This window comes from Cygnus atratus, chromosome 7 (assembly GCF_013377495.2).
Source record: "Cygnus atratus isolate AKBS03 ecotype Queensland, Australia chromosome 7, CAtr_DNAZoo_HiC_assembly, whole genome shotgun sequence".
Lineage (NCBI taxonomy): Eukaryota > Metazoa > Chordata > Aves > Anseriformes > Anatidae > Cygnus > Cygnus atratus.
In genome coordinates, this window is record NC_066368.1 from 9,993,809 (window position 1) to 10,016,416 (window position 22,608).

At 39.3% G+C, this 22,608-nt stretch overlaps 1 protein-coding gene across 3 annotated transcripts in view; it reads right to left on the reverse strand.

Moving 5' to 3' along the window:
- The window catches only part of VTI1A (vesicle transport through interaction with t-SNAREs 1A), a 268,812-nt gene extending 246,704 nt beyond the window's left edge, over positions 1-22,108 (reverse strand). The window contains exons 1-3 of one of the 3 annotated variants that reach the window (XM_035547876.2): positions 21,885-22,070; positions 14,517-14,575; positions 9,657-9,767 (exon numbers count right to left, since the gene is read on the reverse strand). In XM_035547876.2, the coding sequence (XP_035403769.1) occupies positions 9,657-9,767; positions 14,517-14,575; positions 21,885-21,978 (264 nt within the window). In that variant the 5' untranslated portion in view covers positions 21,979-22,070. Of the gene's footprint in view, positions 1-9,656; positions 9,768-14,516; positions 14,576-21,884 lie in introns of all 3 variants that reach the window. The other 2 variants (XM_035547875.2, XM_035547877.2) reach the window with 2 other exon arrangements.
- Between the last annotated feature and the right edge of the window lie 500 nt (positions 22,109-22,608).

The window sequence follows — 22,608 nt, forward strand, 5'->3', positions numbered from 1 at the left end:
CAAACTGCTTGCAGTTACATTTTCTAAAATACCAGCCATCCTTATAGATTTAATAAATTACTTTTCAAGTTTTGAGATAAGAGAAGTTGGTTTGGTATTAAGGTCATTATCCTCTCTTACATCAAATATTAAGTACCACTTTTTTCCTGGTTGGTGATGTGCCATAGAAAAGGATACAGTTGGATTGAATAATGGCTCAAAGCCCTTCTACTCATGAATCAGTGGAGAGGAAGGTGCTAACTTTATAACATAGGCGCGTTTTCTATCTAAGGTCCAACACCAAACACAGTAGGAGTCTTTCCTTTGACTTGCCAGGCTTCACACATGAGTCCCTATTGAGCAGATCCAAAGTTTGAAATTACATTTTGGTCTTTTCCAAAGTCCTACCCAATGTGCTTCCAGGGTAAGTTGGCAAACACTATCCTTACTCATTCTAATCTTAACTTCTCTGAAAAAAAAACATGTTGGACATGCCACTCAATAGGAAACATGCAGAGCCCCAGTCACACTCCCTAATATCCTTTTCTTAAGCAGCAGGCACCAAATAGTCAGCAAAAAGCTGCCTTTTTTCTCTCATAAAATCCATCAGAAATGGTTAAATTGTACTCTAGCAGGGGATTACTCTATTCTATTACTGATCCCAGAAGTCACCTCTTATATCCTTTTTTTACTATCTGCTCTTTTTATTTCTGCTCTAATGCTCATTGATCAGATCTTTAAGGAGTGAAACCTCTGCAGTAATTATTAAATATTGGAAAAGACTTATTTTCCTGGCACAGGCACTCTAACGGCAGTTTATAAAAATCGGATGAAAAGTAAGGGAGGTGCTGTACTTGATCCACCTGTTGTAAATGGAGACAAGCATTATGTTGTCAAATGCGCAACTTATTCTTAAGTAGTCTTTGCAGGGATTTCTCCTCTAAGTATGTAAGAACAGCAAGCTTAAACAGACTTTGTGGCCAAGAATCACTTTTTGTTGTGGTTTGTACAGCAGCTTGCAAAGGGAAACTGACTACTAAATGATTGCAGAATACAAATAAAAAGTTACCATACAAAGGAACAGAGATATTCACACTTCTTCCATATGCTTCAGATAGTAAAGAACATTACAAGAGGAAAAAAAATAAAAATCATTCTATTCCACTTCCAGCTGCATTTTTTGTTTTATATTCCTTCCCCACCAAGCCTTACGCCAGAAACAAGGCCACTCCACTGCTGTAAAACTCCATCTCAGTGTACCTGCGCTAGCCAGTTTTAAAGAACCATAAAGTTCCTTCTGGGCTCAATGCTGTTGTGTTAAAAAGAATCAGTGCAGAGCACAAAATGGGAAGGTTTTATCTGGGAGAAAACAGTTTAACATTGCGTATCCTGGTTATTAAATGACATTTTAAAATATTTGCAACTTGTAAATATTAAAATGTAAATATTTAAGAAGTTTAATATTTTTTTTCTGGACAAATGAAATTCTACCTGCATAAGGAAATAAGATTCTATTGAACACTGAAGGCATTAGCACAAATACCTACTGTGTTCTTGGGTTAGAGTCTGGAAGAGGGTGGCAGCAAAATTTACAATTTCAGTTAAATTCAACTGTAAATTGCAAGAAAATAACGACTGAATGAACAGATTGCATCATTCTCCCTAAGTATCCCTGACACTGTGAAGTTCATACTTAGATGTTTATACTTCACAAATGCTTTTCAATCCACTACAGTAGATTTCTTGAGAGAGAAACAAAACAAACAAAATACAAATACAAAACCAAAGCAATTTAACTTAAATGTGTTTCTACCACATTGAACTTTATGTGCCATTTTTTGGAAACCCGAGATTAGCAAAATAAAACTATGTAACATGTGGCAACTTCAATTTCTTGTAAAATACACAAAAGTTAACATACAACATCACTAAAGCCGCACCCTCTAAATCATCAGAAAGAATGGGAGAACACATCTATCACTTTCTTCATTTCCTTTATTAAGAAATTTAGAATACACTTGCATTTACAGCAGTTGTTAACTGTCGCAGCAGAATTTTTACTATGTATTATCATAAATCTGCTATTCTATGGTAAAGCTTTTCAGCAAAAAATAAGGTAACTAAAATATTATTTGTACTAGCTGAATATAATGAATGCCACTATTTGTAATGTTTGACAGCTGTTTGACACCCTGACATACAATATATTTGATTATGCAAATACATTTTTTCATACTCTAATATTTGCCTATGATGCAGTAGAAATTTCAACAAGCATTTAATATGTAACGATCATATAAAAATTTCCCCTTGAATTCCGACTGAGAAAATATCAAGAAGGAGAACAAACCTCTTGAAGTTGGGTAGAAATAGCTACTTTTAACAGCACTGCCTATGTTTCAAGTTTCATTTTATGAAAACAACAGAACCCAGCATGGAGCCAAAAATATAAAAAATAAAAAATTAACCATTAGCCATTTGTTAACCAAACTAATTTTTGACATGAGACAGCTAATCAGTTACCAAGAGAAAGTTCACCATTTACCAGACTGCTACTTCACCATAAAGGAAAGCTGGTTTTGACCATGGCAATTAGTCTCCTCATGTTTCAAACACTAAATTCTATTTTCACATTAATTTTTAAAACTATGTGCCTTTAACTTAAAATAAACTGTACATCAAAAGAATGGAAAATAAACAGCCAGGAACACAATTTGACGAATTGGATTTATTTAGTTTATTTAGCTAAACAGGGTCCATTGGATCTCTTTAATAGGCTGACAGTTGCACTGGGCTGGTTAATAAAACATTCAACACAGTATCTTCAGCCAATATAGAAATGCAAATCCCACCAGAAATATTTTATTCATGAAACAGTAATTTCAGTTACTACCAAAGAAAAAAAAAAGAAAAAAAAAAGAAAAAAAAGAAAAGAAACATGTAAACAGAAAAAAAGGACTTGCTTTGCAAACAAACAGTGCCATCTAGTGTCAGTCCTAGAACAAACAAACCAAGAAATCCGAGGTCTATATAACTAATCCTTCCAGTGTCAAAACGATACCTTATCCCTATTTTTTTCCTTTATCAGTAGCACGTCTTTCCCCACTGTGCAGTCAAACACAAATTAGCCTCTCTCTAGCCAGACAAAATAAAAAAAAAAAAAAGTGAATCATGATAAGAAACTTGAGTGTAGTTCTAAACCAAAAAGTAAGCATGTTAAAATGATGGTTTTTTTGCTCAGCTTATCTGCTGGTTTTTCCTGAAATCTTTATGTTTAACTCATGATAGCAACGAAATCAAAATTCTATTTGTATGAGTGCAGGTGAGGCAATATGATGACAGGAGAGTGAGATATGCTCTCTGCTGCTTTATTCATCATCAAAACCGCCAGCTGCGTTCCAATTGCAGAGTCTTTATTACCGCTGCTATCAAAAGCAGGACAACAACAGCTTGCTGCTTTTTACATGGCAGGTAGGGGAGTATCACTTGACTAATATACAAAATCACTTAGAAAAAAGGGTAACATTAAAGCCTTCCTCCTTCTTCCCGCCCAAAAAAGCAGAATTCACCCTCTTCTGTATATGAACTCACCTCACCCTGCAGCTGGCTATAAGTAATTTTGAGCAGATATATTGCTCCTTCCAATATTGGCAAGGAAGACAAGCACTCAGATTTAATACTACTACTTTGAGAAGAGGAAGCTCTAACATAAGAACAAATCATGTGGTAAACAGAGAAATGATCCTTCTTTACCTGGGGAAGGTTGATGAGAGCTGGCATCCAGACATGTCTAAAGACTGCCAGGTGAGAAAGCGTGCTTACTGAAAAAGGCATGTGTTGCTATACCAGAGCTGACATCATCTTGAATTAATATTAAATGCATTAAAACATATTTTACAGAAAGATTTCATTCTGCTGTAGACCACGTTTTGGCTTTATTTAATAAACTTTTTTTTGTGTGAAAGGAGAAAGAAAGGCATGAATGCCTACAGTGCATTGTGAGTCAATATGCCTTTCATACATAGTCCCCAGCCAAACACAAGAACTACCAGACTCACCAAACTGTTTTCTGAAAACGCCTTTATTTGTAATCACTGGGCCAACACTATAGTTCCACAAACTGCTTTTTCATAAAATCATGTGTATCATCTCCACCATGATAGTCACTAAGTTGCTGAAGGACCAACAAACAATGTACCACAAAGCTCGCCAGTCTCGTCCCAACACATATACCAAGCAGGAACAACTCTGGAGAGAGTCGTACAAAAGTTCCTAAGAGCATCAAGGGGAAGCTGGTTGAGAGAAGAATCTGGTTAAGGAATTAACTTTATAGACAATTAAAATTTGCTGCTTGGTTGACCTTATCCAGTAATATAATGTCTTCACAAATCATCTTCTGAGATGCACCTTACTGGTCAAACATGGGAGGGTTCTTTGTAAACCATACCTACAGGTATTGTATTAAAAACCCAGGAAGTAAGGTGTGCTTCACCAGTCTGGCCTCTCAGGAATCTCAGGTAAATTGATCTAACCCCTTAGGTTAATTATAAATCAAGCATGTTAACTCCTGTCTTTCACGTTTTCCTCTAAGGAAAAGCATGTCATCACGAGTAAATTTCAAGCTGAAATAAAATTCCTCCCCTCTCTGCATTTCAACACAAATCTAAAAAATATTCTGAAGATGTAAATAAATGAGGGTAAGTTTTCTTCATGGAATCTAATTTATTGCATCTCTTAATCTTTCATTAAAACTCAGCTTAAACCTTGAAAGTTAAAAAAAAAAAAAAAAAGTATTCTATCCTGCCTCAACTTTTTCCCATTTAAAACAGCAGTAGTGTAAGTAATAGCAAATTGTCAAATAATGCCTCCACCTTCTTCCACCACAAACCCACCAAGGTGGGTAACACAAGTGAAAACAGATTGAAAACAAACTGTAGACAATGTGGAATTTTCCTCTACAGAGAAGTTAGTGCAATGTTCAGCAGCAGCCAAGTAGGCAAAGCAGCTCAAACTTGAAAGCTAAGGAAGATGCTGGTGATAAAGATGCAGGTCTCTAAATCATGTTTTGACAAGCGTCTTTCATTAAGCTTATAGCCGTATGATTATTTGTCTGGGTAGGTGACAGAACCTGAAATAAGGGCGGTGGTGTTGGCAAAAAGCAGCCAGCATATGACTGGCACAATTGTAGCTGTTCTTCAGGTCAGCTTCTGGACTCAGTGGTAACTCGGAGCCCCACAAAAGACCTAGCTTTATCTAATGAAATTCCATTGCTTATCTCCTTAAATGTTTTGAAAGTTTAACAGTAGCTGTCATTTTAACTATTATATTAAACAGAACCTGTGGGATTTATGCAATATGAATATGTATCTTCACTATTGACTGAACTGAAGCTAAATGCCAAAAACATATCAAATTTGTCCGGTTTCATACAGTATATTTGTGGCTTCTCCCTCTCTTTTTTGATCCTAAATTGAAGGTCAGAATTACCAAAACCAGTAGCAACTCTGAGTCTTTATCAGGAACAAGTACTGCTTCATAGACTGATAACAAATGCTACTCTCAAATCTTACCTTTGGGCTACCATGATAGAACAGTTCTTATGCCTCCTCTGTTTGATGGCCATTTTTCTTACGGAACATCCTATCCTACTTTCAGCACTGATTGTGTGGTACTCGTGTTTTATAATACATATATTACTACATAATATGGTCTTACTATGTATTTATATTACCTATCTATTTGAATGCCTCATACGTCAACTGTGAGCTTCAGATAACCATAGATTTGCTGTTTAGATAGTTACAGTTTCAGGCAAATTGGGATAAATTCAGATCAAAGTGCATTAACAAAATCTGGACAGCCTTTTAACCCCCGTATATTTCCAATGTTTAAAGATCACTGGCTATTTTGGGGGTTAAGGCCTACTTGAAAAAATAAATCCATTTAGTTAAAAGGTTACAATAAAATATAGGCATTTGTTTGCATTTATAACTTACATTGTGCAGTCAGTCACCATGGACATTCTACTTGTGGAATAACCGATAAAAAAATATTTAAAAGCTTAAAGTACACGATGATGCCTTTGCAAGTGCAGGGGAAAAAAAAAAAAAAAAAAAAAGCTGCTCATAGGAAGCTTGGCCTGAATTTCAGAAACTCTTTAGTAGACGGTCCCAAAACTTTAATGAACCCGGAAACCACAAGTACGTGGTCTGCAACTCCACTTGGGGCCACAAGATAGAGCTATTACCGCAGCCTCTGCAGCCCGGCAAACCTGCGCTGTGCACAAGCCCGAGAGCCACCAAAGGTTTGGGACTACACTTTTCAATACCTATCAGTACCCGTGGTGCTGATATATATTACTGAAAACAAGATAATAAAATTAAGGTTAAAAAAACCAACAACACAGAAGCTTTAACAAACAGTTTAATTCCGTTTTGATACATGTTAATCAGGCATAGTAAGCAATTCTGAAACTTGGCCTTTTGATATGTATACAGTTTTTTTTTTTTTTTTTGCAAAGTATCACTTCGTTCTTGCCCTCTTCTTATGCTTCTCCCAAGGCATCTGCTGCTGGAACTGTGCCAGGCCGCAATTTGGTGTGACCTGGCACAGCCGAATCAGAACTGCTTGCTACATGCACGGATCCTTCCCAAGGAAGGCTGCACAGCCCAGATGCAAGTATCAGAAACGTTTAGCTTCAGCTGAGGTGTAATGCATTCGTTGTTAAATTTTGCCCCTACATAATCACAGTGCTCTGGTATCTGAGTACTTGTAACGACAAAATTGAGCTATCCTTTTATTCCTTACCACTGTTCCTCTCCAACAGGGAAGAACAAGATGGAGCAAGGTAGTTTTTTTCTCCTCTAATATCATGTAATGTAGTTAGTTGGTAACCAGTTACCCATGTGGGATACGGTGCATGGAGTCATTGCCTCCAGACATGCCTCTGGACTGCAGACCACCGATGAGTAATTGTGCGCATGACTCAAGATAACGAGGCTTAGCAATGAGGGGAAATAAATTTCTATTTGCAACTTGTTCCTACTTGATCAGAAAACTAACTAGAGACAGATTCTAAGTGATTTTTGGACTAACTTTTCAAAGCGTAGCTCAACTAAGCTCAAATCCGTATTTTTTCGGAATATACTTCTGGCATGGTAACTTGCATGAAACCAACCACATCATTCAAGTAAAGAGTGAACAGTGTACATACCTCACATTTGCTTCTCCTAACTTTCAAATATGTTGCTGTGCTGCTGTTCTCTATAACTGCTTGGGTAATGGCAAATTTGCAAGATGTTAAAAGCATACAAAGAACCACAAAAACAGAAGTCATATTCATTATGATGAATATAAAAGTTCCAGTTCCAGATCTACATTCACTTCTTGTCTGAAATATAGAGCTTGTTTTAAGAGTATATACTGATTTATGTAATTTTTGCAATTCACTTCACAGAGATTATTTCTATAAATGAAACACACACTTCAAGATGATTGAGAAATGTCCCCTCTTTAGCACACATGTGCTTTGCACAGGAAGAAAGGCCAAGCCAAATACAATGCGATCCAGCTGAGATTCCAACCCGTTTATAAAGAACGTCACATAACTTTGCAAACTCACATCTGCATGCCTTTTGGAAGAGCTGAGAACTTTGAGCAGCAAACCTGTAAGCTGATCCTAACCCGAAACTGCCAGTATCATTCCCAGTTAAAGATTTCCCTTCATCTATAAAAGCAAATTCATTTTAGAAACACTACAATCTGCTTTCTCTAAAGGTCTACTAAAGCTCTTAAAAAAATCTCTTACAATCAAACAGGTCACAACTCACTCAGGACAACATTCAGACAGAACACACAAAAGCACTTTAATTTCAGCAAACATTTTCAACTTCCTGCTTTCAGTGGCCCTCCAGCCAGAGCAGTTTAAAGAGTCAAAATAACATTTCCTTTCCTTCCTCCTCTTCTTCTTTGAACTCACAACTGAATCATTTTGTTATACAGTTTCCAACAAGTTGTTATTTGACTGGACAGTAAGGCAAAAAGATTCTCAAACCCACACATACAAACTTAGAAGATGTGTTAGTACTTAGAAACTGGGATTATACAGGAAATTTAATCATAACAACATTCTATTTTCTGTACAACTGATTTTTTTTTCCAAACACAACCATTGGCTTGTCCCCTCCTCCCCAGTATTTTGCTTCATTATTCACTCCACTTTCTTCCCTTGATCTTTTGCTGAATGCCATCCTTGGATTTGGGGACTTTTTTCCCATTCTTACAATATATTCCTTCCACTTTCTCATGCCATTTTTTGCTCCCTCACTCTGAACAAATACTTACCTTCTTCCCATCACAAGTCCTAGCGTTCTGACACATTACTTCCACACATGCTAATTTCTCCTCTTCCATAAACAGGGTCCAGTTCTGAACTCTCCCATTCCCTATTGCCTAGGAGTACAGAAGTGCCAACTCCTTTCTTGAAAAGAAAGAAATTGGCCAGCAACAAATATGCTGACAGGGAATTCTCCTACACCTGAGGAAGTAAACAGCATTCACTCCTGGACTAGAAATTGCTCTCTTCTGGAAGCCACTGTTTACCCAATAAGACCATATACACTTCCTACAGGGGAACAGCATGAAATCATCTAAAATTTTGATGCAAGTCTTTTTATCCTAACATTCCTTAAACTTTACAGAATTGCAGACATCTTCCTGTTAATACATTTTTGTGCAACTCTTCAACTTGGCAGAAGCACAGAGGAGTGACAGTCAGCTGGATTTCCTGGCTGCAGGTACAAACATTGACTCCCCTCCCCTGTAGGGATAAACTGCTGCCAGCAACCAGAGAAACTTCACAGTTCTCTAGTGAATGGAAAATACCGCCAACAGTTATTTCTTTCTCCCCACCCTGGAGGAACTGAGCTGCTGCCAACTAACAAAGCATTTTCCTACACTTTGCAATCCCTTTGAACTTTTTCAGGGCTTTAGAGGAAACGGTTTTGTCTCTATGTAAATCTATTCAATGCAAATCCTAGTCACAAAAAAGGACTGATAATTGGAGCAGAAAACCCTAGACAAGGGAATATTGTTAGTTTGTGTCCATTACTTGAAAAATGTAGTATTTATAACACATTTTTCCAAAAGCAAGAAGAATCTAGGTGCAATGGAAAAGAAATAACAGAGACTAAGAAATGAAATGCACAGGAGATAAACTATATTCAAAAATTCCATGGATTGGAGATTATACCGCTTTTCATGTCACTACCCATATTGCAACAAGCTGAATTAAATGAATTGTTATTTACCTTGAAGAGTATACTTATGTTACATTTTAAGTATTAATTCTAACATTCTACCAATCTTTCCTTGAGAAATAAGGTTACAAGCTGTTATTCCAACAGCATAAACAGTCTCAACGTTTAATGTCACAGAAATAAATCAGATCTGGGACAAATGGGCAGAAGACTACCAACTCGAGTTGAGAATGCTACAAAAAGAAAAGCTTATCTTCCCCAGTTAAGTTTTCATCTGACCACAAATACAGAAAAAACATGCAGAACATCTCACACTAATCAAAAACACCCACTCAGTTGCCTGAATAACTGTATTATTACATTAAAAAAATATCTCATGGACACCATCTTATTTTAACATGTGATATGTTAAAAACTCACGAAATCAGCTTCAAGTTTTCCCATTTCTTGTTTGTAGCTTCTCATTCGACTGCTGTACATTCCCCGACTTTGAGGTGGAATCTCTCGAACTTCAAGCTCCATCTGCTCAAGCTAGCAAGTAAAAATAAGGAAGGGACATGTAAATCAAAGGGATAATTAAAGCAAGGATAAATTTGTAGTGGGAGTTATCCCTGCCCATGGCAGGCAGGTTGGAACTAGATGATCTGTAAGATCCCTTCCAACCCAAACCATTCTATGATTCTATGATTTACCTGTTTGTTCACAAATACCAAGAAATATTGTTTCTTTATCAAGAAATGTTGTATATCCTCTAATACAGGGACAAGTTATCAAAATCTTTGCACAGCCTTAAGTCAGCAAACAAATGACAAAATTAATATTATTAATGCTTAGAAAAAATATTCTGTTCAAACCTTTTTGGATTTCAGTGCCAAATGTGATGAATACTTTTAAACGCATTATTCAGAAGATAGCCTACCTCCACATAGCTGTGTGGTTTTGTAAACCTTTGGATGCAAAAGGTATTTTATTTATTTTTGGATAGACACAAACATATATATATATGTGTGTGTGTATATATACACACACACATATATATATAATATGTGTGTGTATATATACACACACACATTTTGTAAATATATGTATATTACACACATATGTGTATATATATACACACACGTATATATAACACATATGTAAATGCTAAAATTTTATTTACCGATAGATTCTTTGTTTAATAAAATAATTCTTGTACTTCTATGCTTAGTCAGCAGAATTATTAAATAGCCTGAGCTTTCTCAACTGGCTGCTTAAATCTACATCCCAAATCTGTGAGCAGGTATATTATATAACTGAATTTTAGAATTATAATGAAAATATTGTTAAATACAGTTGAACGCATAAAACATCAGAGAATTTATTTTTCAAACACTTTTGCTATTTATTCTTTCCTTGTAGAACTTTAAGGGGCCTGAAACACAAGAATATGGCACAGAATTACAGAAAATCAGGAGTTATAAACCAGCCTGCTAATTACCTGACTGCTAGGTCAAGGAACCTCCTTTACACCATGCTAGCTGTTCAGGAATTCTGTTTTGCACAGCTGAACAATACCTTACTCGCTTTTAAAAATCATTCTGACTTACTTTAAAAAGATAAAAGAATACCTCTCCTTGGTTGCTGTAGGTACCTGAAACAATATTTACTCACCTCCTTCTGAGCTCAGCTGAGCAATAAAGCACCTGAACAGAAATGCCTGTCAATTAGGGTCCCAAGCTGCTGTTTAAGGGTCTTCACAAGGGACAGTTATAGTTTATTCCTATGTAATCATTTGCTTATACTTTGAAATTTCATCCTCGTATCATAAGAAAAGCATCTGAATGTAATCAATTGAATTACCAGATACTCAAAAGTCATTCAGCCTGATCTATTCTGATTATACAAAATGGTTTTTAATAATAAACTGTAAAGCAGACTTTAATGGAATAGTCAGTAATGAATTAAAATGTACAAAGCTATTTCTAGTTCTACCCAGTCCTTTCGCTCAGGCGTAACTTTCCAAAGGGGTACTATAAATTAAACTGATAGCTGGAATTAATGGTTTATTTCTTATCATTTCACATCAATATATTTGATCTCAAACGTTCCATAAGCATAGAAAACATTCCTCTTACGTCTATAGAGTTATGTGTGCAAGATCAGGATATTTTAATGAAATCTTAATTCTTATATATTAAATAAAAATGAAACAATTTGCCATATGAATAAAGAATTTGCAGCAGGGATCATACCATTGTCCATAAAATCCAAAGCCTTCATTCTAAAGAGTCAGTATCAGAGACTGTAAGGTCCTAGGAACACACCCATTATATTCTTGGAAATGCTACAGGTAATGATGAAGAATTCACATTTGAACTGACTGAAGTTTCACACCTGTTTTTTGTTTGTTTGTTTGCTTTTGTGTGTCATCATGAGTTTAAGCAGGTACACTTTGTGCTTGGGGTGATAAATTTCCATGCCAACTCATGCAGAAGATAGTGATCCAAGCAGGTGTCAACCTAAATGCAACCTCATTTCATGCACCTTCACTTTCACTTTATTTGTCAAAATAATATTTTTCATGTATAAGCAAAAATAGAGCTAGATCCTACAAAAAGCTAAAAACAACCTGGCACTTAAATCTGAAAACATCTGTAGAAGCTGAAGTTTTCTTCAGAAAACCTGATTATCCAAACTTCTTTTACTGCTCATGTCCCTGAGCTAAAATAGAGATTTACGTTAAAAAAAAAAAGTGTCAAAGTAAGAATAACCTACCATTTGCAACACTAAACTTAAATAGCTGCAATGAGTTTGTGACGTGCACATCATCATAAAGCATAAAGACAGATAACACATGGCCAAATTTTATTTATTTAATTTCGTTAATCCCAGTTCTTCTAGCACATGCTAGATACTCATAGAATCTAAGTTTATCACTCACCTTTCTTAAAACCCAGCAAACATAACTTTCACGTGCACTGGTGTGGCCTCACTTCGAGCACTGTGTGCAGGTTTGGGCACCACAATATAAGAAGGGCATAAAACTATCAGAGAGTGCCCAAAGGAGGGCTACACAGATGGTGAAGGGCCTAGACGACAAGATGTGAGGAGCAGCCGAGGTCCCTTGGTTTGTTCAGCCCAGAGCAGAGCAGGCCGAGGGGAGGCCTCATGGCGGCCTGCAGCTCCCTCACGAGGGGAGCGGAGGGGCAGGTGCTGAGCTCTGCTCTCTGGGGACAGCGACAGGACCCGAGGGAACGGCATGGAGCTGGGACAGGGGAGGGTCAGGCTGGGTGTTAGGGAAAGGTTCAGCACCCAGAGGTGGTCGGGCACTGGGACAGGCTCCCCAGGGCAGTGGTCATGGCACCGAGACTGACGGAGGTCAAGAAGTGTTTGAACAACGCCCTCAGACATAGGGTCTGATTTTTGGGTGGTCCTGTGTGGAGCCAGGAGTTGGACTTGGTGATCTGTGTGGGTCCCTTCCAACTCGGGGGATCATAGAATCATAGAATAACCTGAGTTGGAAGAGACATTCTATGACTCTATCACACTCTGCATGGGATGTAAGAATGACATGATTTCCCTCCAGAAATCTCTTACTCGGCAGCTACAGTTTTAAAAGGCAGCCTGGGAGTCTGAAAAGTTTTGGTGTCAGTTCTGCATATAGCTCAAGTCAGTTACACCAGTGATTTTACCCAAACAAAGCAGACGGTGTTTTGAAACAAACAGTGATTAGTCAATGTAAATTAAATATCTCTGTAATGATATTTATAATACGTGAGAGTTATTTTCTAACCAATAAGGAAATAAAATCTGCTAAACAAATCTTTTATCAGACAAGACAAAGAAGCAAACCAATGTATGAAAGCTATCAGTGGCAAGGAATTAGGTTTATTTTGGTTTTCTAGTGTAGCCTTTAGTTTAAAAGGGGATCTTTTTAATCAGTTCTGTTATTAGCAGGTTTGTTCAAATTGATTTTTAAACCTAAGCCTTGACATTAATCACAAACATGTAAGGTAATTGCTTAAAGCCAGTAATTGAATTAAGCGCTTGTCTAGCAGTATTAGCAACAAGATCTAAAACAAAAGCGTGAAAGAAGTCAATACATGAAATCAAGATCGTCATTAGGATGAAAATGCAGATACAAGAATTTAATTTTTACTCTCTCCATAAACACAAATTCAGATGATCTCTTTTCTGACATAAGAAGAAAAGCGATGAACCATTAACTCAATTTCTGCTCCTTCCAATCTTACTTTGAATAGAGAACCAAATTTGAATGATTTTTCAGCAGAACACCCAGGCTGCAATTTTCCTGTACTGCTACATGCTCTGCCTACAAGGCCATTTCAATCCTTAGACTAAAAGCACAAGGTATGTCAACAAACACACAACCACCCTTTTTCTTTCTATGCCACAATCTTAAAAAAGTGAGTTTCAATATTACCATCGGGTTAATAAACAAATCATTGATTTGAGTTGCTCAATTTGAACAGCTTTTAGTCTAGCAGAACTAATTTCATTTCCCTATCCCAAGAATCAGATTACATTTCTGACACTAGATAGACCAAACTCATCTGAAAGCAATAAACAAAAGCTGCTTCAGGGTAGGAACTACTGGCTATGTGGAAAAAAGGCAATCTCAATTGTCACCTACACCTTTGCTCAGTTAGTCCACATCTACAAAGCTTTATTTTTATACTCCTTCCAGATGGAGTACATGACAGGTTGCTGGAAACAAAAATAGAAAAAGTCATAGATGCTTTATCTATACTGCTTTCTTCTGTCAGTGTGGACCGCTAACTAATGCTCAGTTAACACATATGGTCTTCCCAGATGAATTCACACTGCTATTACCTCCTCGACCTCAGACAGCTAAATATTTTTTCCTTCACTTGCTGAAAGAGAAAACAACACCTATTACCCTACAAGACAACCAGACAGACTAAATCAAGTAGATGAATGGATCCTAGAAGAAAAAAATATTCCAGGTGTACAAATATTTAATTCAATTCTTAAAGTAAAAAACCTAACCCATAAATCAAAGCCTATAGCAACCTGTAATAGCTTGCAGTAGTGATACAAACCTTAAATCACTTAACACAAGATTAAAATGTCTGATACACTTCTCTTGGGTATTTCATATTCTCAAATAATAAGTATTTCAAAAATACTACTTAATATTCTAATATATTAAATACTTTTAGGGCATCACACGTTAAGCGTCACACGTTAAGCCTCTAATAATACCATTATTTTCCCCAGCAGTTTGTAGTTAGGCTATGAAAAGTCATAACGTACCAGTTCCCTTGCTTCTTCAAGCTGTTTCTCGACATTTGCAACCATCTGCTTCTTCTCATCTGAAAAAGAATCGTGAAGATACCAATATGATTGTGATCTTGCCATGATTGCTTAACTACTGCAGGCATCAAGGGGCTGTAATACTGTCATTTGTACTGCCTTGTGCCCCTTGCATGGCCACATCTTCCATCCTCCCAACTGTAAATCCACCCATTGCTTCGACAAATTTAACAATAAAACTTTGAAGGTGCCACTTTTTATACCAATGTTTGCTTGAAACTAATAGCATCATATGTGCTGGTGGTTTGCCTGATGAAGTAGATAAAGTGCACACACTACAGTATCACCAGCCACTGCTCCCCAGTGCTGTAGGCAAGGAGCAGTGGATGCCAAGAGAGCAACCAAAAATAGAAGTCCTGCCACATAAAGCAAAATGTGCCCTTGAACCAACCTTCCTTAAAAACAACAGAACTCCTCCTGAAAGGACTAAATTGCCACAGAGATTTTGGTGAAACATCCCCAGTATAAGCAGGTTGAGTTTCAGTTGAGTTCTCCTGTTGGTGTTAGTGTCCTGCATTACATTTGCATGGGCCTATGCATCTGTCTTCAACTTCACCAGAACTAGTCTCTACAATCTCCTCTACTTCTCCCATTTACGTAACATACATTTTGCTCATTGAGGGACATGCTAACATCATGATCTGCCCTTCATCAGTTACATAAATTGGAGCTCTGCCTGCAGGGACTATCAGGTTCAGGATCATTTTTGCACCTTGAATATAATGCAGAGATTTTGCAAATAGGCAAGGACTAGAAAAACTGTCTTCTGCAGATACACTATCCTGCACACGGCAGATTCTCAAGAACAAAGCATATGCCCTGGGTTATCACCTAAAAAGCTGTTATAGTATTGTGGACTGAGTGGGCAACTCAGCTGCAATCCCAAAACGAGACTATTATTTGAGGCCCTGAACTAAGGCAAAGCTCCTCTCGTAGAAGCCTAACTTCTGATGAATGTGTTACAGCCAACTGGAGAGTCAGTAAAGACTACTTCTGAGATTGGACTGCACAAGCAAGTGGTCCCGTGCCAATGAGGCTCACCAGGAGCTAAGAGAATCAATTTGGACTCCATCACAACCTATACAAGCAAATCAAGGTGTTTCTGGGTGGCAGCAGTAAGAACAGTACGTCTTGAATAAAATATTGTCAAACACTGATACAGAGTAATGGGAACTCTGTCAGTGATGCAAGTGAGAAAGAAGCAGATGAATCCTCTCACAAATAAAAAGTTACAGCTCACCTTTAAATAAATCCCTCACAAATAGACCTTCCCTTCTTATCCTTGAAAGAGACCCAGCATTTCATCAAGTAATCCTCTCTACAAAGCTGAAGCCATGGAAAAAGAGCACCTTCCTTGTAAATCTCGAACGTGCACTGCCATGTCTGGTCGATGCTACTACAGCAGATGTAAGCTAACAATGGCTTCCTTGAATTTCCCACCAGGTTTTCATGACAGAACCCAGGCCAGAAAACGCAGTGGTCAGTGATTTATCTTCTAAACACAACTCATCCCCCTCCCCGCCACAAGAGAATCTGCCCCTTCTTCATCCACACAGTTCAGTTCCCCTACCCAGCATCCCAAAACACCTCTGCTCCTCCCTTCACTTGGAAGCAAATGACAATGGACTAAAGGAAAAACAACATAAGAGATAAAACGCACAATATCATTTTATTGAAGCTGAAATAAGATTAAAAATATAGCAGCAGAAAATAAATGTACTACAGCAATGTCAACATTTCCCTGAGTTTTACTGGATTACAATTTTCATACATATTAAAATAAATAACCTGAAATCTAGGGATAAAGTTTTGTTGTTGTTTAGTTTTTAAAGATATTTCATACTGTTCAAATTCTGGGTGTATTTGTGACTACAACAGCTACCTTGCACCGCACTGAATACTCAGTTACCTACCCTATTGCTGAACTCAGTAAAGCCCAATGCAGTCATTCACGTTGCTAATCCCCATGATTTCTGTCAAGCAAAAATACAAATGCTTGTCCCAACTCAACTGCTATTGGTGCAATTCCAGTAGTAAGTTTCTGATTCTCTCTGCTACTTGGACAACCAGGATGTTTTTCTTTGCTGGTACACAAATGTTGCAAGGAACCTATAACAATGTTGATCAGGTGTTGGACTCCAGACCTGTAACATCCCCTGTTCTTTTTCCAGTCCTCCAAACGCATAATCCAGTTACCTGCATCTCCTCTGTGGATATTTAAGGAACTCATCTGTCCAGCAGCTACAGTTGCCAGTAAATTATTCTGCTGAGAATTTGCCAAAAATTATTCTGGGAAGTTGAAGTTTAGCAATTGCACTCAGACTGTTGTGTAAGGTGGTTTTGAGAGATGTCCCATTCCCTATATGAAACAGACTAAGCATTTAAAGACCTTGCCATACTGAGTCTTCTTCTAACATCATACAGGGCAGGTACAAAACAGCTGTGATAACCAGTAAGATCTTACTCACCCCCAGAGATACTAACCTACAGACCATGACAGGGAAAACTCATCAGTATACTAGGAGATCCAGCTAAAACTGTTCGTGTAAAATTTAGGAGTTATTCAAATGATCTTCAATAACTTAGCTAATACTAAAATTTAACCCAACTCCAGAGCAGCATTTTAAGATCCTCTCAGATTTATGTATACATAATCATCCAGCTGGTGACCAAAACAATTGCAGGGAGTGAGGCCTACCCATAACAGGGTAGTGTGTCCTTCGAACACAAGTGTGTGAGCAGGCACATGGCAATATCCGGGCACTGCAGCTTTGGAGCAGTACCTCCATAGATTTCCAGGAAAGCAGCTGATCTTTTGCAACTGCTGATCCTCTAGGGCACACGGTACCATATGCTCCCCAGAGCAAGAAGGGGTGGCAGGGTCCCAAAAGGGCACTTCGGTGAGGAAAAAGTCAACTTAACCAAGTATCAGTAAAAGTACCCACTTGTTTCCATTTGCCTCCTTCCTCTAGCAGGATCCACATAAATAAATCCAGGTGGGAGCATGCTGTCTAGAGCCACTTGCCTGCAGGAGTGCTGATACACCCAGACCTGTTGCTGATACCAGCAACAGAAGCAATGAAATGCTACAACACTATCAGAAAGCACTTGCTGGAATGGTGTGCACGTGGTTTCGTGTCAGTCTTAATGCCACACCCAGCCTAAGGAAGCAACCACTTCTTTCAGAGTCAGAATGCGCATAGAGAGGAGGACACAACATCCACAGGATGACTTGCTCAGAGACTGCAGATGAGCTCTGAGTAAGCAAAGCTTGCCACTAATCTAGTAGATCAGGACAAACAAGTTGGGATCCAATTAAAGATTCTCATATTAATAGTGTTTTACTCCACTGTGTCTTAGTAGTTTTTAGTCTGCCCACTTAGTGATTTCTTTAAGTACATTTCCATCATATAAAATATTGGCAAGTGCTTTTTTACAACTTTTTTCTTAATTCAGAACAGGCAATATCCTTAAGAGAAAATAAAAAGCACTGTTCCCTCAAATATATCTAAATTTAGAATGCAATTTGTGTTTCCACACTGCCAGACAGAATGTCCTAAAGAAAATGCAGCACTTAGCTTGCATAACTGAACTGGGCAAATTGGCAAAGTATGGACAAGCATAAAGACTGGAAACAAAAGCCAGGAATCTGAGTAAGGATTGCAAAGAAATCAATTCTGTCTGTACACAAGGTTCTATCACTTTCTTAAATGAAATAAACCTTACTACATTTTCCTCTGTTCTTTCAGCTTTTTTTGCCCTTGCATTAGTCAGTGGTTTGTCCCCCAGTGTCGAGCAGTTACAGAAAGGTAGATGGCTGCCTACAAGTGTAGAAAGGTAACACAGCACTGGCTTGAGCTCACAACCAAGGAAGAGATTAAAAATTTAGACCAAGACTATTAAGTCTCATTACTTGTGGAATTGCTTCTTTTTATTAGTACACACTGACGAAGAGACTGAGTGACAAAGAACTTCAGTTTGTAGACCACTTGTAGATTTCACTACACTGGCTGAGGTGTTTTACATGTTCACCTAACACCCCTTTGCCAGAAGTTATTGTCCAACAGCAAAGACAAACAGAACACCACATGCTTTTTTTCTTTGTCTTATAAAACTGAGTTCCAGAGGCACATCATAATGAGCCAGCCCTGAAATGAAGACAGTAAACTCCATTACAGAGACATAAAAGAAAATTAAAGGTAGGACTTTCTTCAGTTAAATCTGTTGGAAACTGAAAGACAGTGCTTTGATTGCCCAGTAGAAGATGCGGGTATCAAGTATCAGAAGAATCAGAGCACTCCAGTTGAAAAACATCACCACACAGAGGCTACCATGCTGGAAAAAGGCTAAATATCACAGTTGGTACTGAGAACATTCTCTTTCAGATCAAGCAATCAAAATTTATATAAGTATTTGGTCAAATAACAAGACAGATGTTTCTCTAAAACAACGAGGAGTATTAATAAAACACATCAGTCAACGATCTTCGTTCTCCAAAGACCTGCAGCAGCATCACAGAAAATCTACTTAAAAGACGTTTCTGAATTTAGAACACTTTCTTTAAATTCTCCAGATGACGTTTGCCTCAACAGAAGATATTTCTTCCCCAGACGTTCTATTGTCCCTGATGCTTATTGTTTCTGTAGTATCAGACTGTCTTTGTTACATTTCTTGCTGAACTATTTATGCCTTTGTGACAATAGGATTGTTTGTTGAGCCATCCTCCTCCTAGAATACGAGGCTGCATCAAATCCTGTCAAACTCTGAATGCAGGAGCATTACAAAAGCAATTAACCGGTATTTCTCCGATTCAACTGAACATGAAGCTTACAGCAGGTCCATCTCAGGAAGCAGAAGGAAACAAACCAGTCACTAGACTTCAGTAGATCTCTCTGTATTATGCAGAAGTAGCTCAAGTCCTTACACCTTTCATCTTGCTTCTTCCAGCGTGGAGGAAGAAGGCCATCAGCAATCTCTCTCATATCACTGCTTCTGAAAAATGCCACCTCACGTGCATCTGTCCTCACGTCCCCCTCCCACCTTGAATCATAATCCTCTTTTTGAGGCTCTCCCAGCCTTCTCCACAAGAACTAACTGGAACTTCTGGTGATGAAGAAGCAAAGATCTTGCAAATATTCCTAGTAAGAAACAAGGGAAAAATGTGTATTTAAAATATTTCTGTTTAAAGTGTTCAGCATAGTCAGAGTTGTTTTTTTGTTTCCCCAGGTGGAAAAGTGCCTCTAAGCCAAATTGCAATGTTAGGTAATAAAGTTATATGTGAACTTTTTGCTGATGAAAGACAGAAGAGTTCTGAAAACTGAAGCACTCCATTCACAGATGTACAGAGCAAAAAGTAGCTATAAAGCAAGCCAGCCCAAACCATATAAGACCAGCCTCAAATCCTAACGTGGAAAAGCCACTTCTAGGAAAAATAAATTAGTTGTTGTATTATCTTGAGGCCATTTAACCCAATACCACACTATCAATCCCACAGGGAACATGCATTCTTTCTCCTCTGAGAGAACAGTAAATTCTAAAAAAAAACAAACAAAAAAACCCCTTCTAATGGCTACTTAAAAGAATGATGATTTCAAAGCCTGTTGCTCTCAAGCTATGTCACTGTTAAAGACAATACTCTTCATTCGTTTCATGTTTAAGCTCCAAAGTCTCCCCAGAGTGAATAAGGGGGGCTGACTTGAAGGAGAGGATTATGGAAATCCACTACTGTGAAGCAGAATATTCTTCAGCTGCTAAACAGACTCAAATGACTTCCATAATCCATGCAATTAAGAAATGAAGTCTCTGCTCCTTTTCAATAAGCATGCTCACTTTGTAGCACTACCAATTTTCAGAACAGGAGACATTCGTGTATTTATAATGTCTTCCTTTACTTGAAAGAGCTCCTTATATGTACTGCTATAAAAGTCAACAACTCTTTCTGAGGCAGTGGAAAAAGAAATACTGCCTCGATTAGGAACTTCACAATAGTGAAGAATTTGCTGTCTCTCCTCTGTAAATGGTTTCAGTGGCTATTTACAGGTTAAATATTGTTTCTGGGCAATCTAAATTATACCCATTCTAAATCTCAATCACAAGAACGCTACCTCATAAGTACCTGCAGACTATGATTGAATTAACGCCAGATGTCTTTTTTTATTAAGCCCAATAGCAAAACAGCTTTGTTAAGCCAATGAGAAGACATAGATTCCTGTCTTTCAGTTATGCCTGTGGTTGGTCACTGATCCCTGCTTTATCAGAAGACTTTCTAATCTCCTAACAATTAGACATAACCTCCCAGAATCAAACAGACTTTTACTGAAAATCCCCATTTATTCATTTCAGATGTACTTTGGACCTCTGATTTAACAATGCACTGGGATTATACGTTTTAGTTAACCACCTACCTCAAATCCTCTTTAGTCACTACTTCAGCACTTCATGATGCACTTCTCACTCTAAAAGTAAGAAGCTATTCTTTGGTCCTGGATATATGACTTTTTTCCCTTCAGTCATACAGACAGGTGTACCATCAGTGTGTGCCTTCTAATTGCCTCTTTTTAAGATAACCACTTCCACTGGTTAAGTATCCTAAAGCTTTGCGAAATGTGCATAGGAAACAGAGGCAGAAGTCCTTAGCAGCCTGGACACAGAAGAATAAGGTGAGTTGCATGAGAAATCCAATTCTAGCTTTCATCAGCTGCATTCTGGGAGCACCCCATCAGAGCACTGATTCACGCGGGTTAGAAGATTTAGCTGCCAGGTTACAGAGATTATCACTTTCAGCTTTCTGCCCTGACACTCGAAGACTTTCCCATCAGTACCACAGGGATACGTCACGAATCAGCCCACGAATGCTGCAGGCTTGTGACCAACACGTTAAATAAACGAACACTGATTTCCTTCAATCTGCTGCGCCACGTGAGTCACCGCAACTATCCAACTCCGACATTACCTACGCCACACGAAAAAGTCTCGATTTTCGTTATTTACCGGGTGGCAGGATCCCAACAGCGAGCACCGAGCACCAGGCAGGTGCAGCAGCCACCCCAGCCGCCCCCAGCCCTCCTCCTGTGCGGGCCCACCTCCTACACCCCCAGCCAGAAGCACAGGACCGCAGCCCCCTCCAGCAGGCCGGCAGCGCCCTGCCAGGGACCTGCAGCGAGGTTCGTGAGGCAGCGCAGCCGGCGGGAGGCTGCTCCGCTCCCCGCGATGGGAGCCGAAGCCCCGCTCCGCACTGCCCTGCCCTGCCCGCTGCCCGGCCGGCGCCGCCAGGCTCCTGGCCGAGCCCCCTCTCCCCGCCGCGCTCACCTCCGAGCAGCTTGGGCACCTTGCCGATGCGGCCCGTGATGTCGGCCGTCAGCACGGCGAAGTCCTGCTCGTAGCTCTCGAAGTCGGAGGACATGGCGGCGGCGGCGGCGGGGCGCCGCTCCTCGCACGGCCGCTTCCGCGTTCTGCTCCCCGCAAAACGCGTCCCCGCCGCCCGCACGGCGCTGCGCGGAGGGTTCCGCCGCAATTCTCCTCCTCTTCCTCACCTCTTCTGGGGGATTTCTGCGGTGCCACCCAGCCCCTCGCGGCCGCTTCGCCTCGCAGTGAGCCATCAGGGCTCCAACTGCAGCCCCGACGCTCGGGAGGTGGCAGTCAGCCCGTCCGCTGCAACCCCGCTTGTTGAAAACAACCCCATGCAGCGCTGCAGGCTTGGGGCAGAGCGGTTGGAAAGCTGTGCAGAGGAAAAGGATCTGGGGGTGTTGGTTGATGAACATGAGCCAGCAGTGTGCCCATGGTGGCCAAGAAGGCCAACGGCATCCTGGTTTGTGTCAGGAATAGTGCAGCCAGCAGTGCCAGGGAGCTGATTGTTCCCCTGTACTCTGCTCTGGTGAGGCCACACCTCACGTGCTGTGTTCAGTTTTGGGTCTGTCAGTACAAGAAGGACATTGAGGCCCTGCAGCATGTCCAAAGAAAGTCTATGAAGCTGGTGAAGGGCCTGGAACACAGGTCCTATGAGGAGCGGCTGAGGGCACTGGGGGTGTTCAGT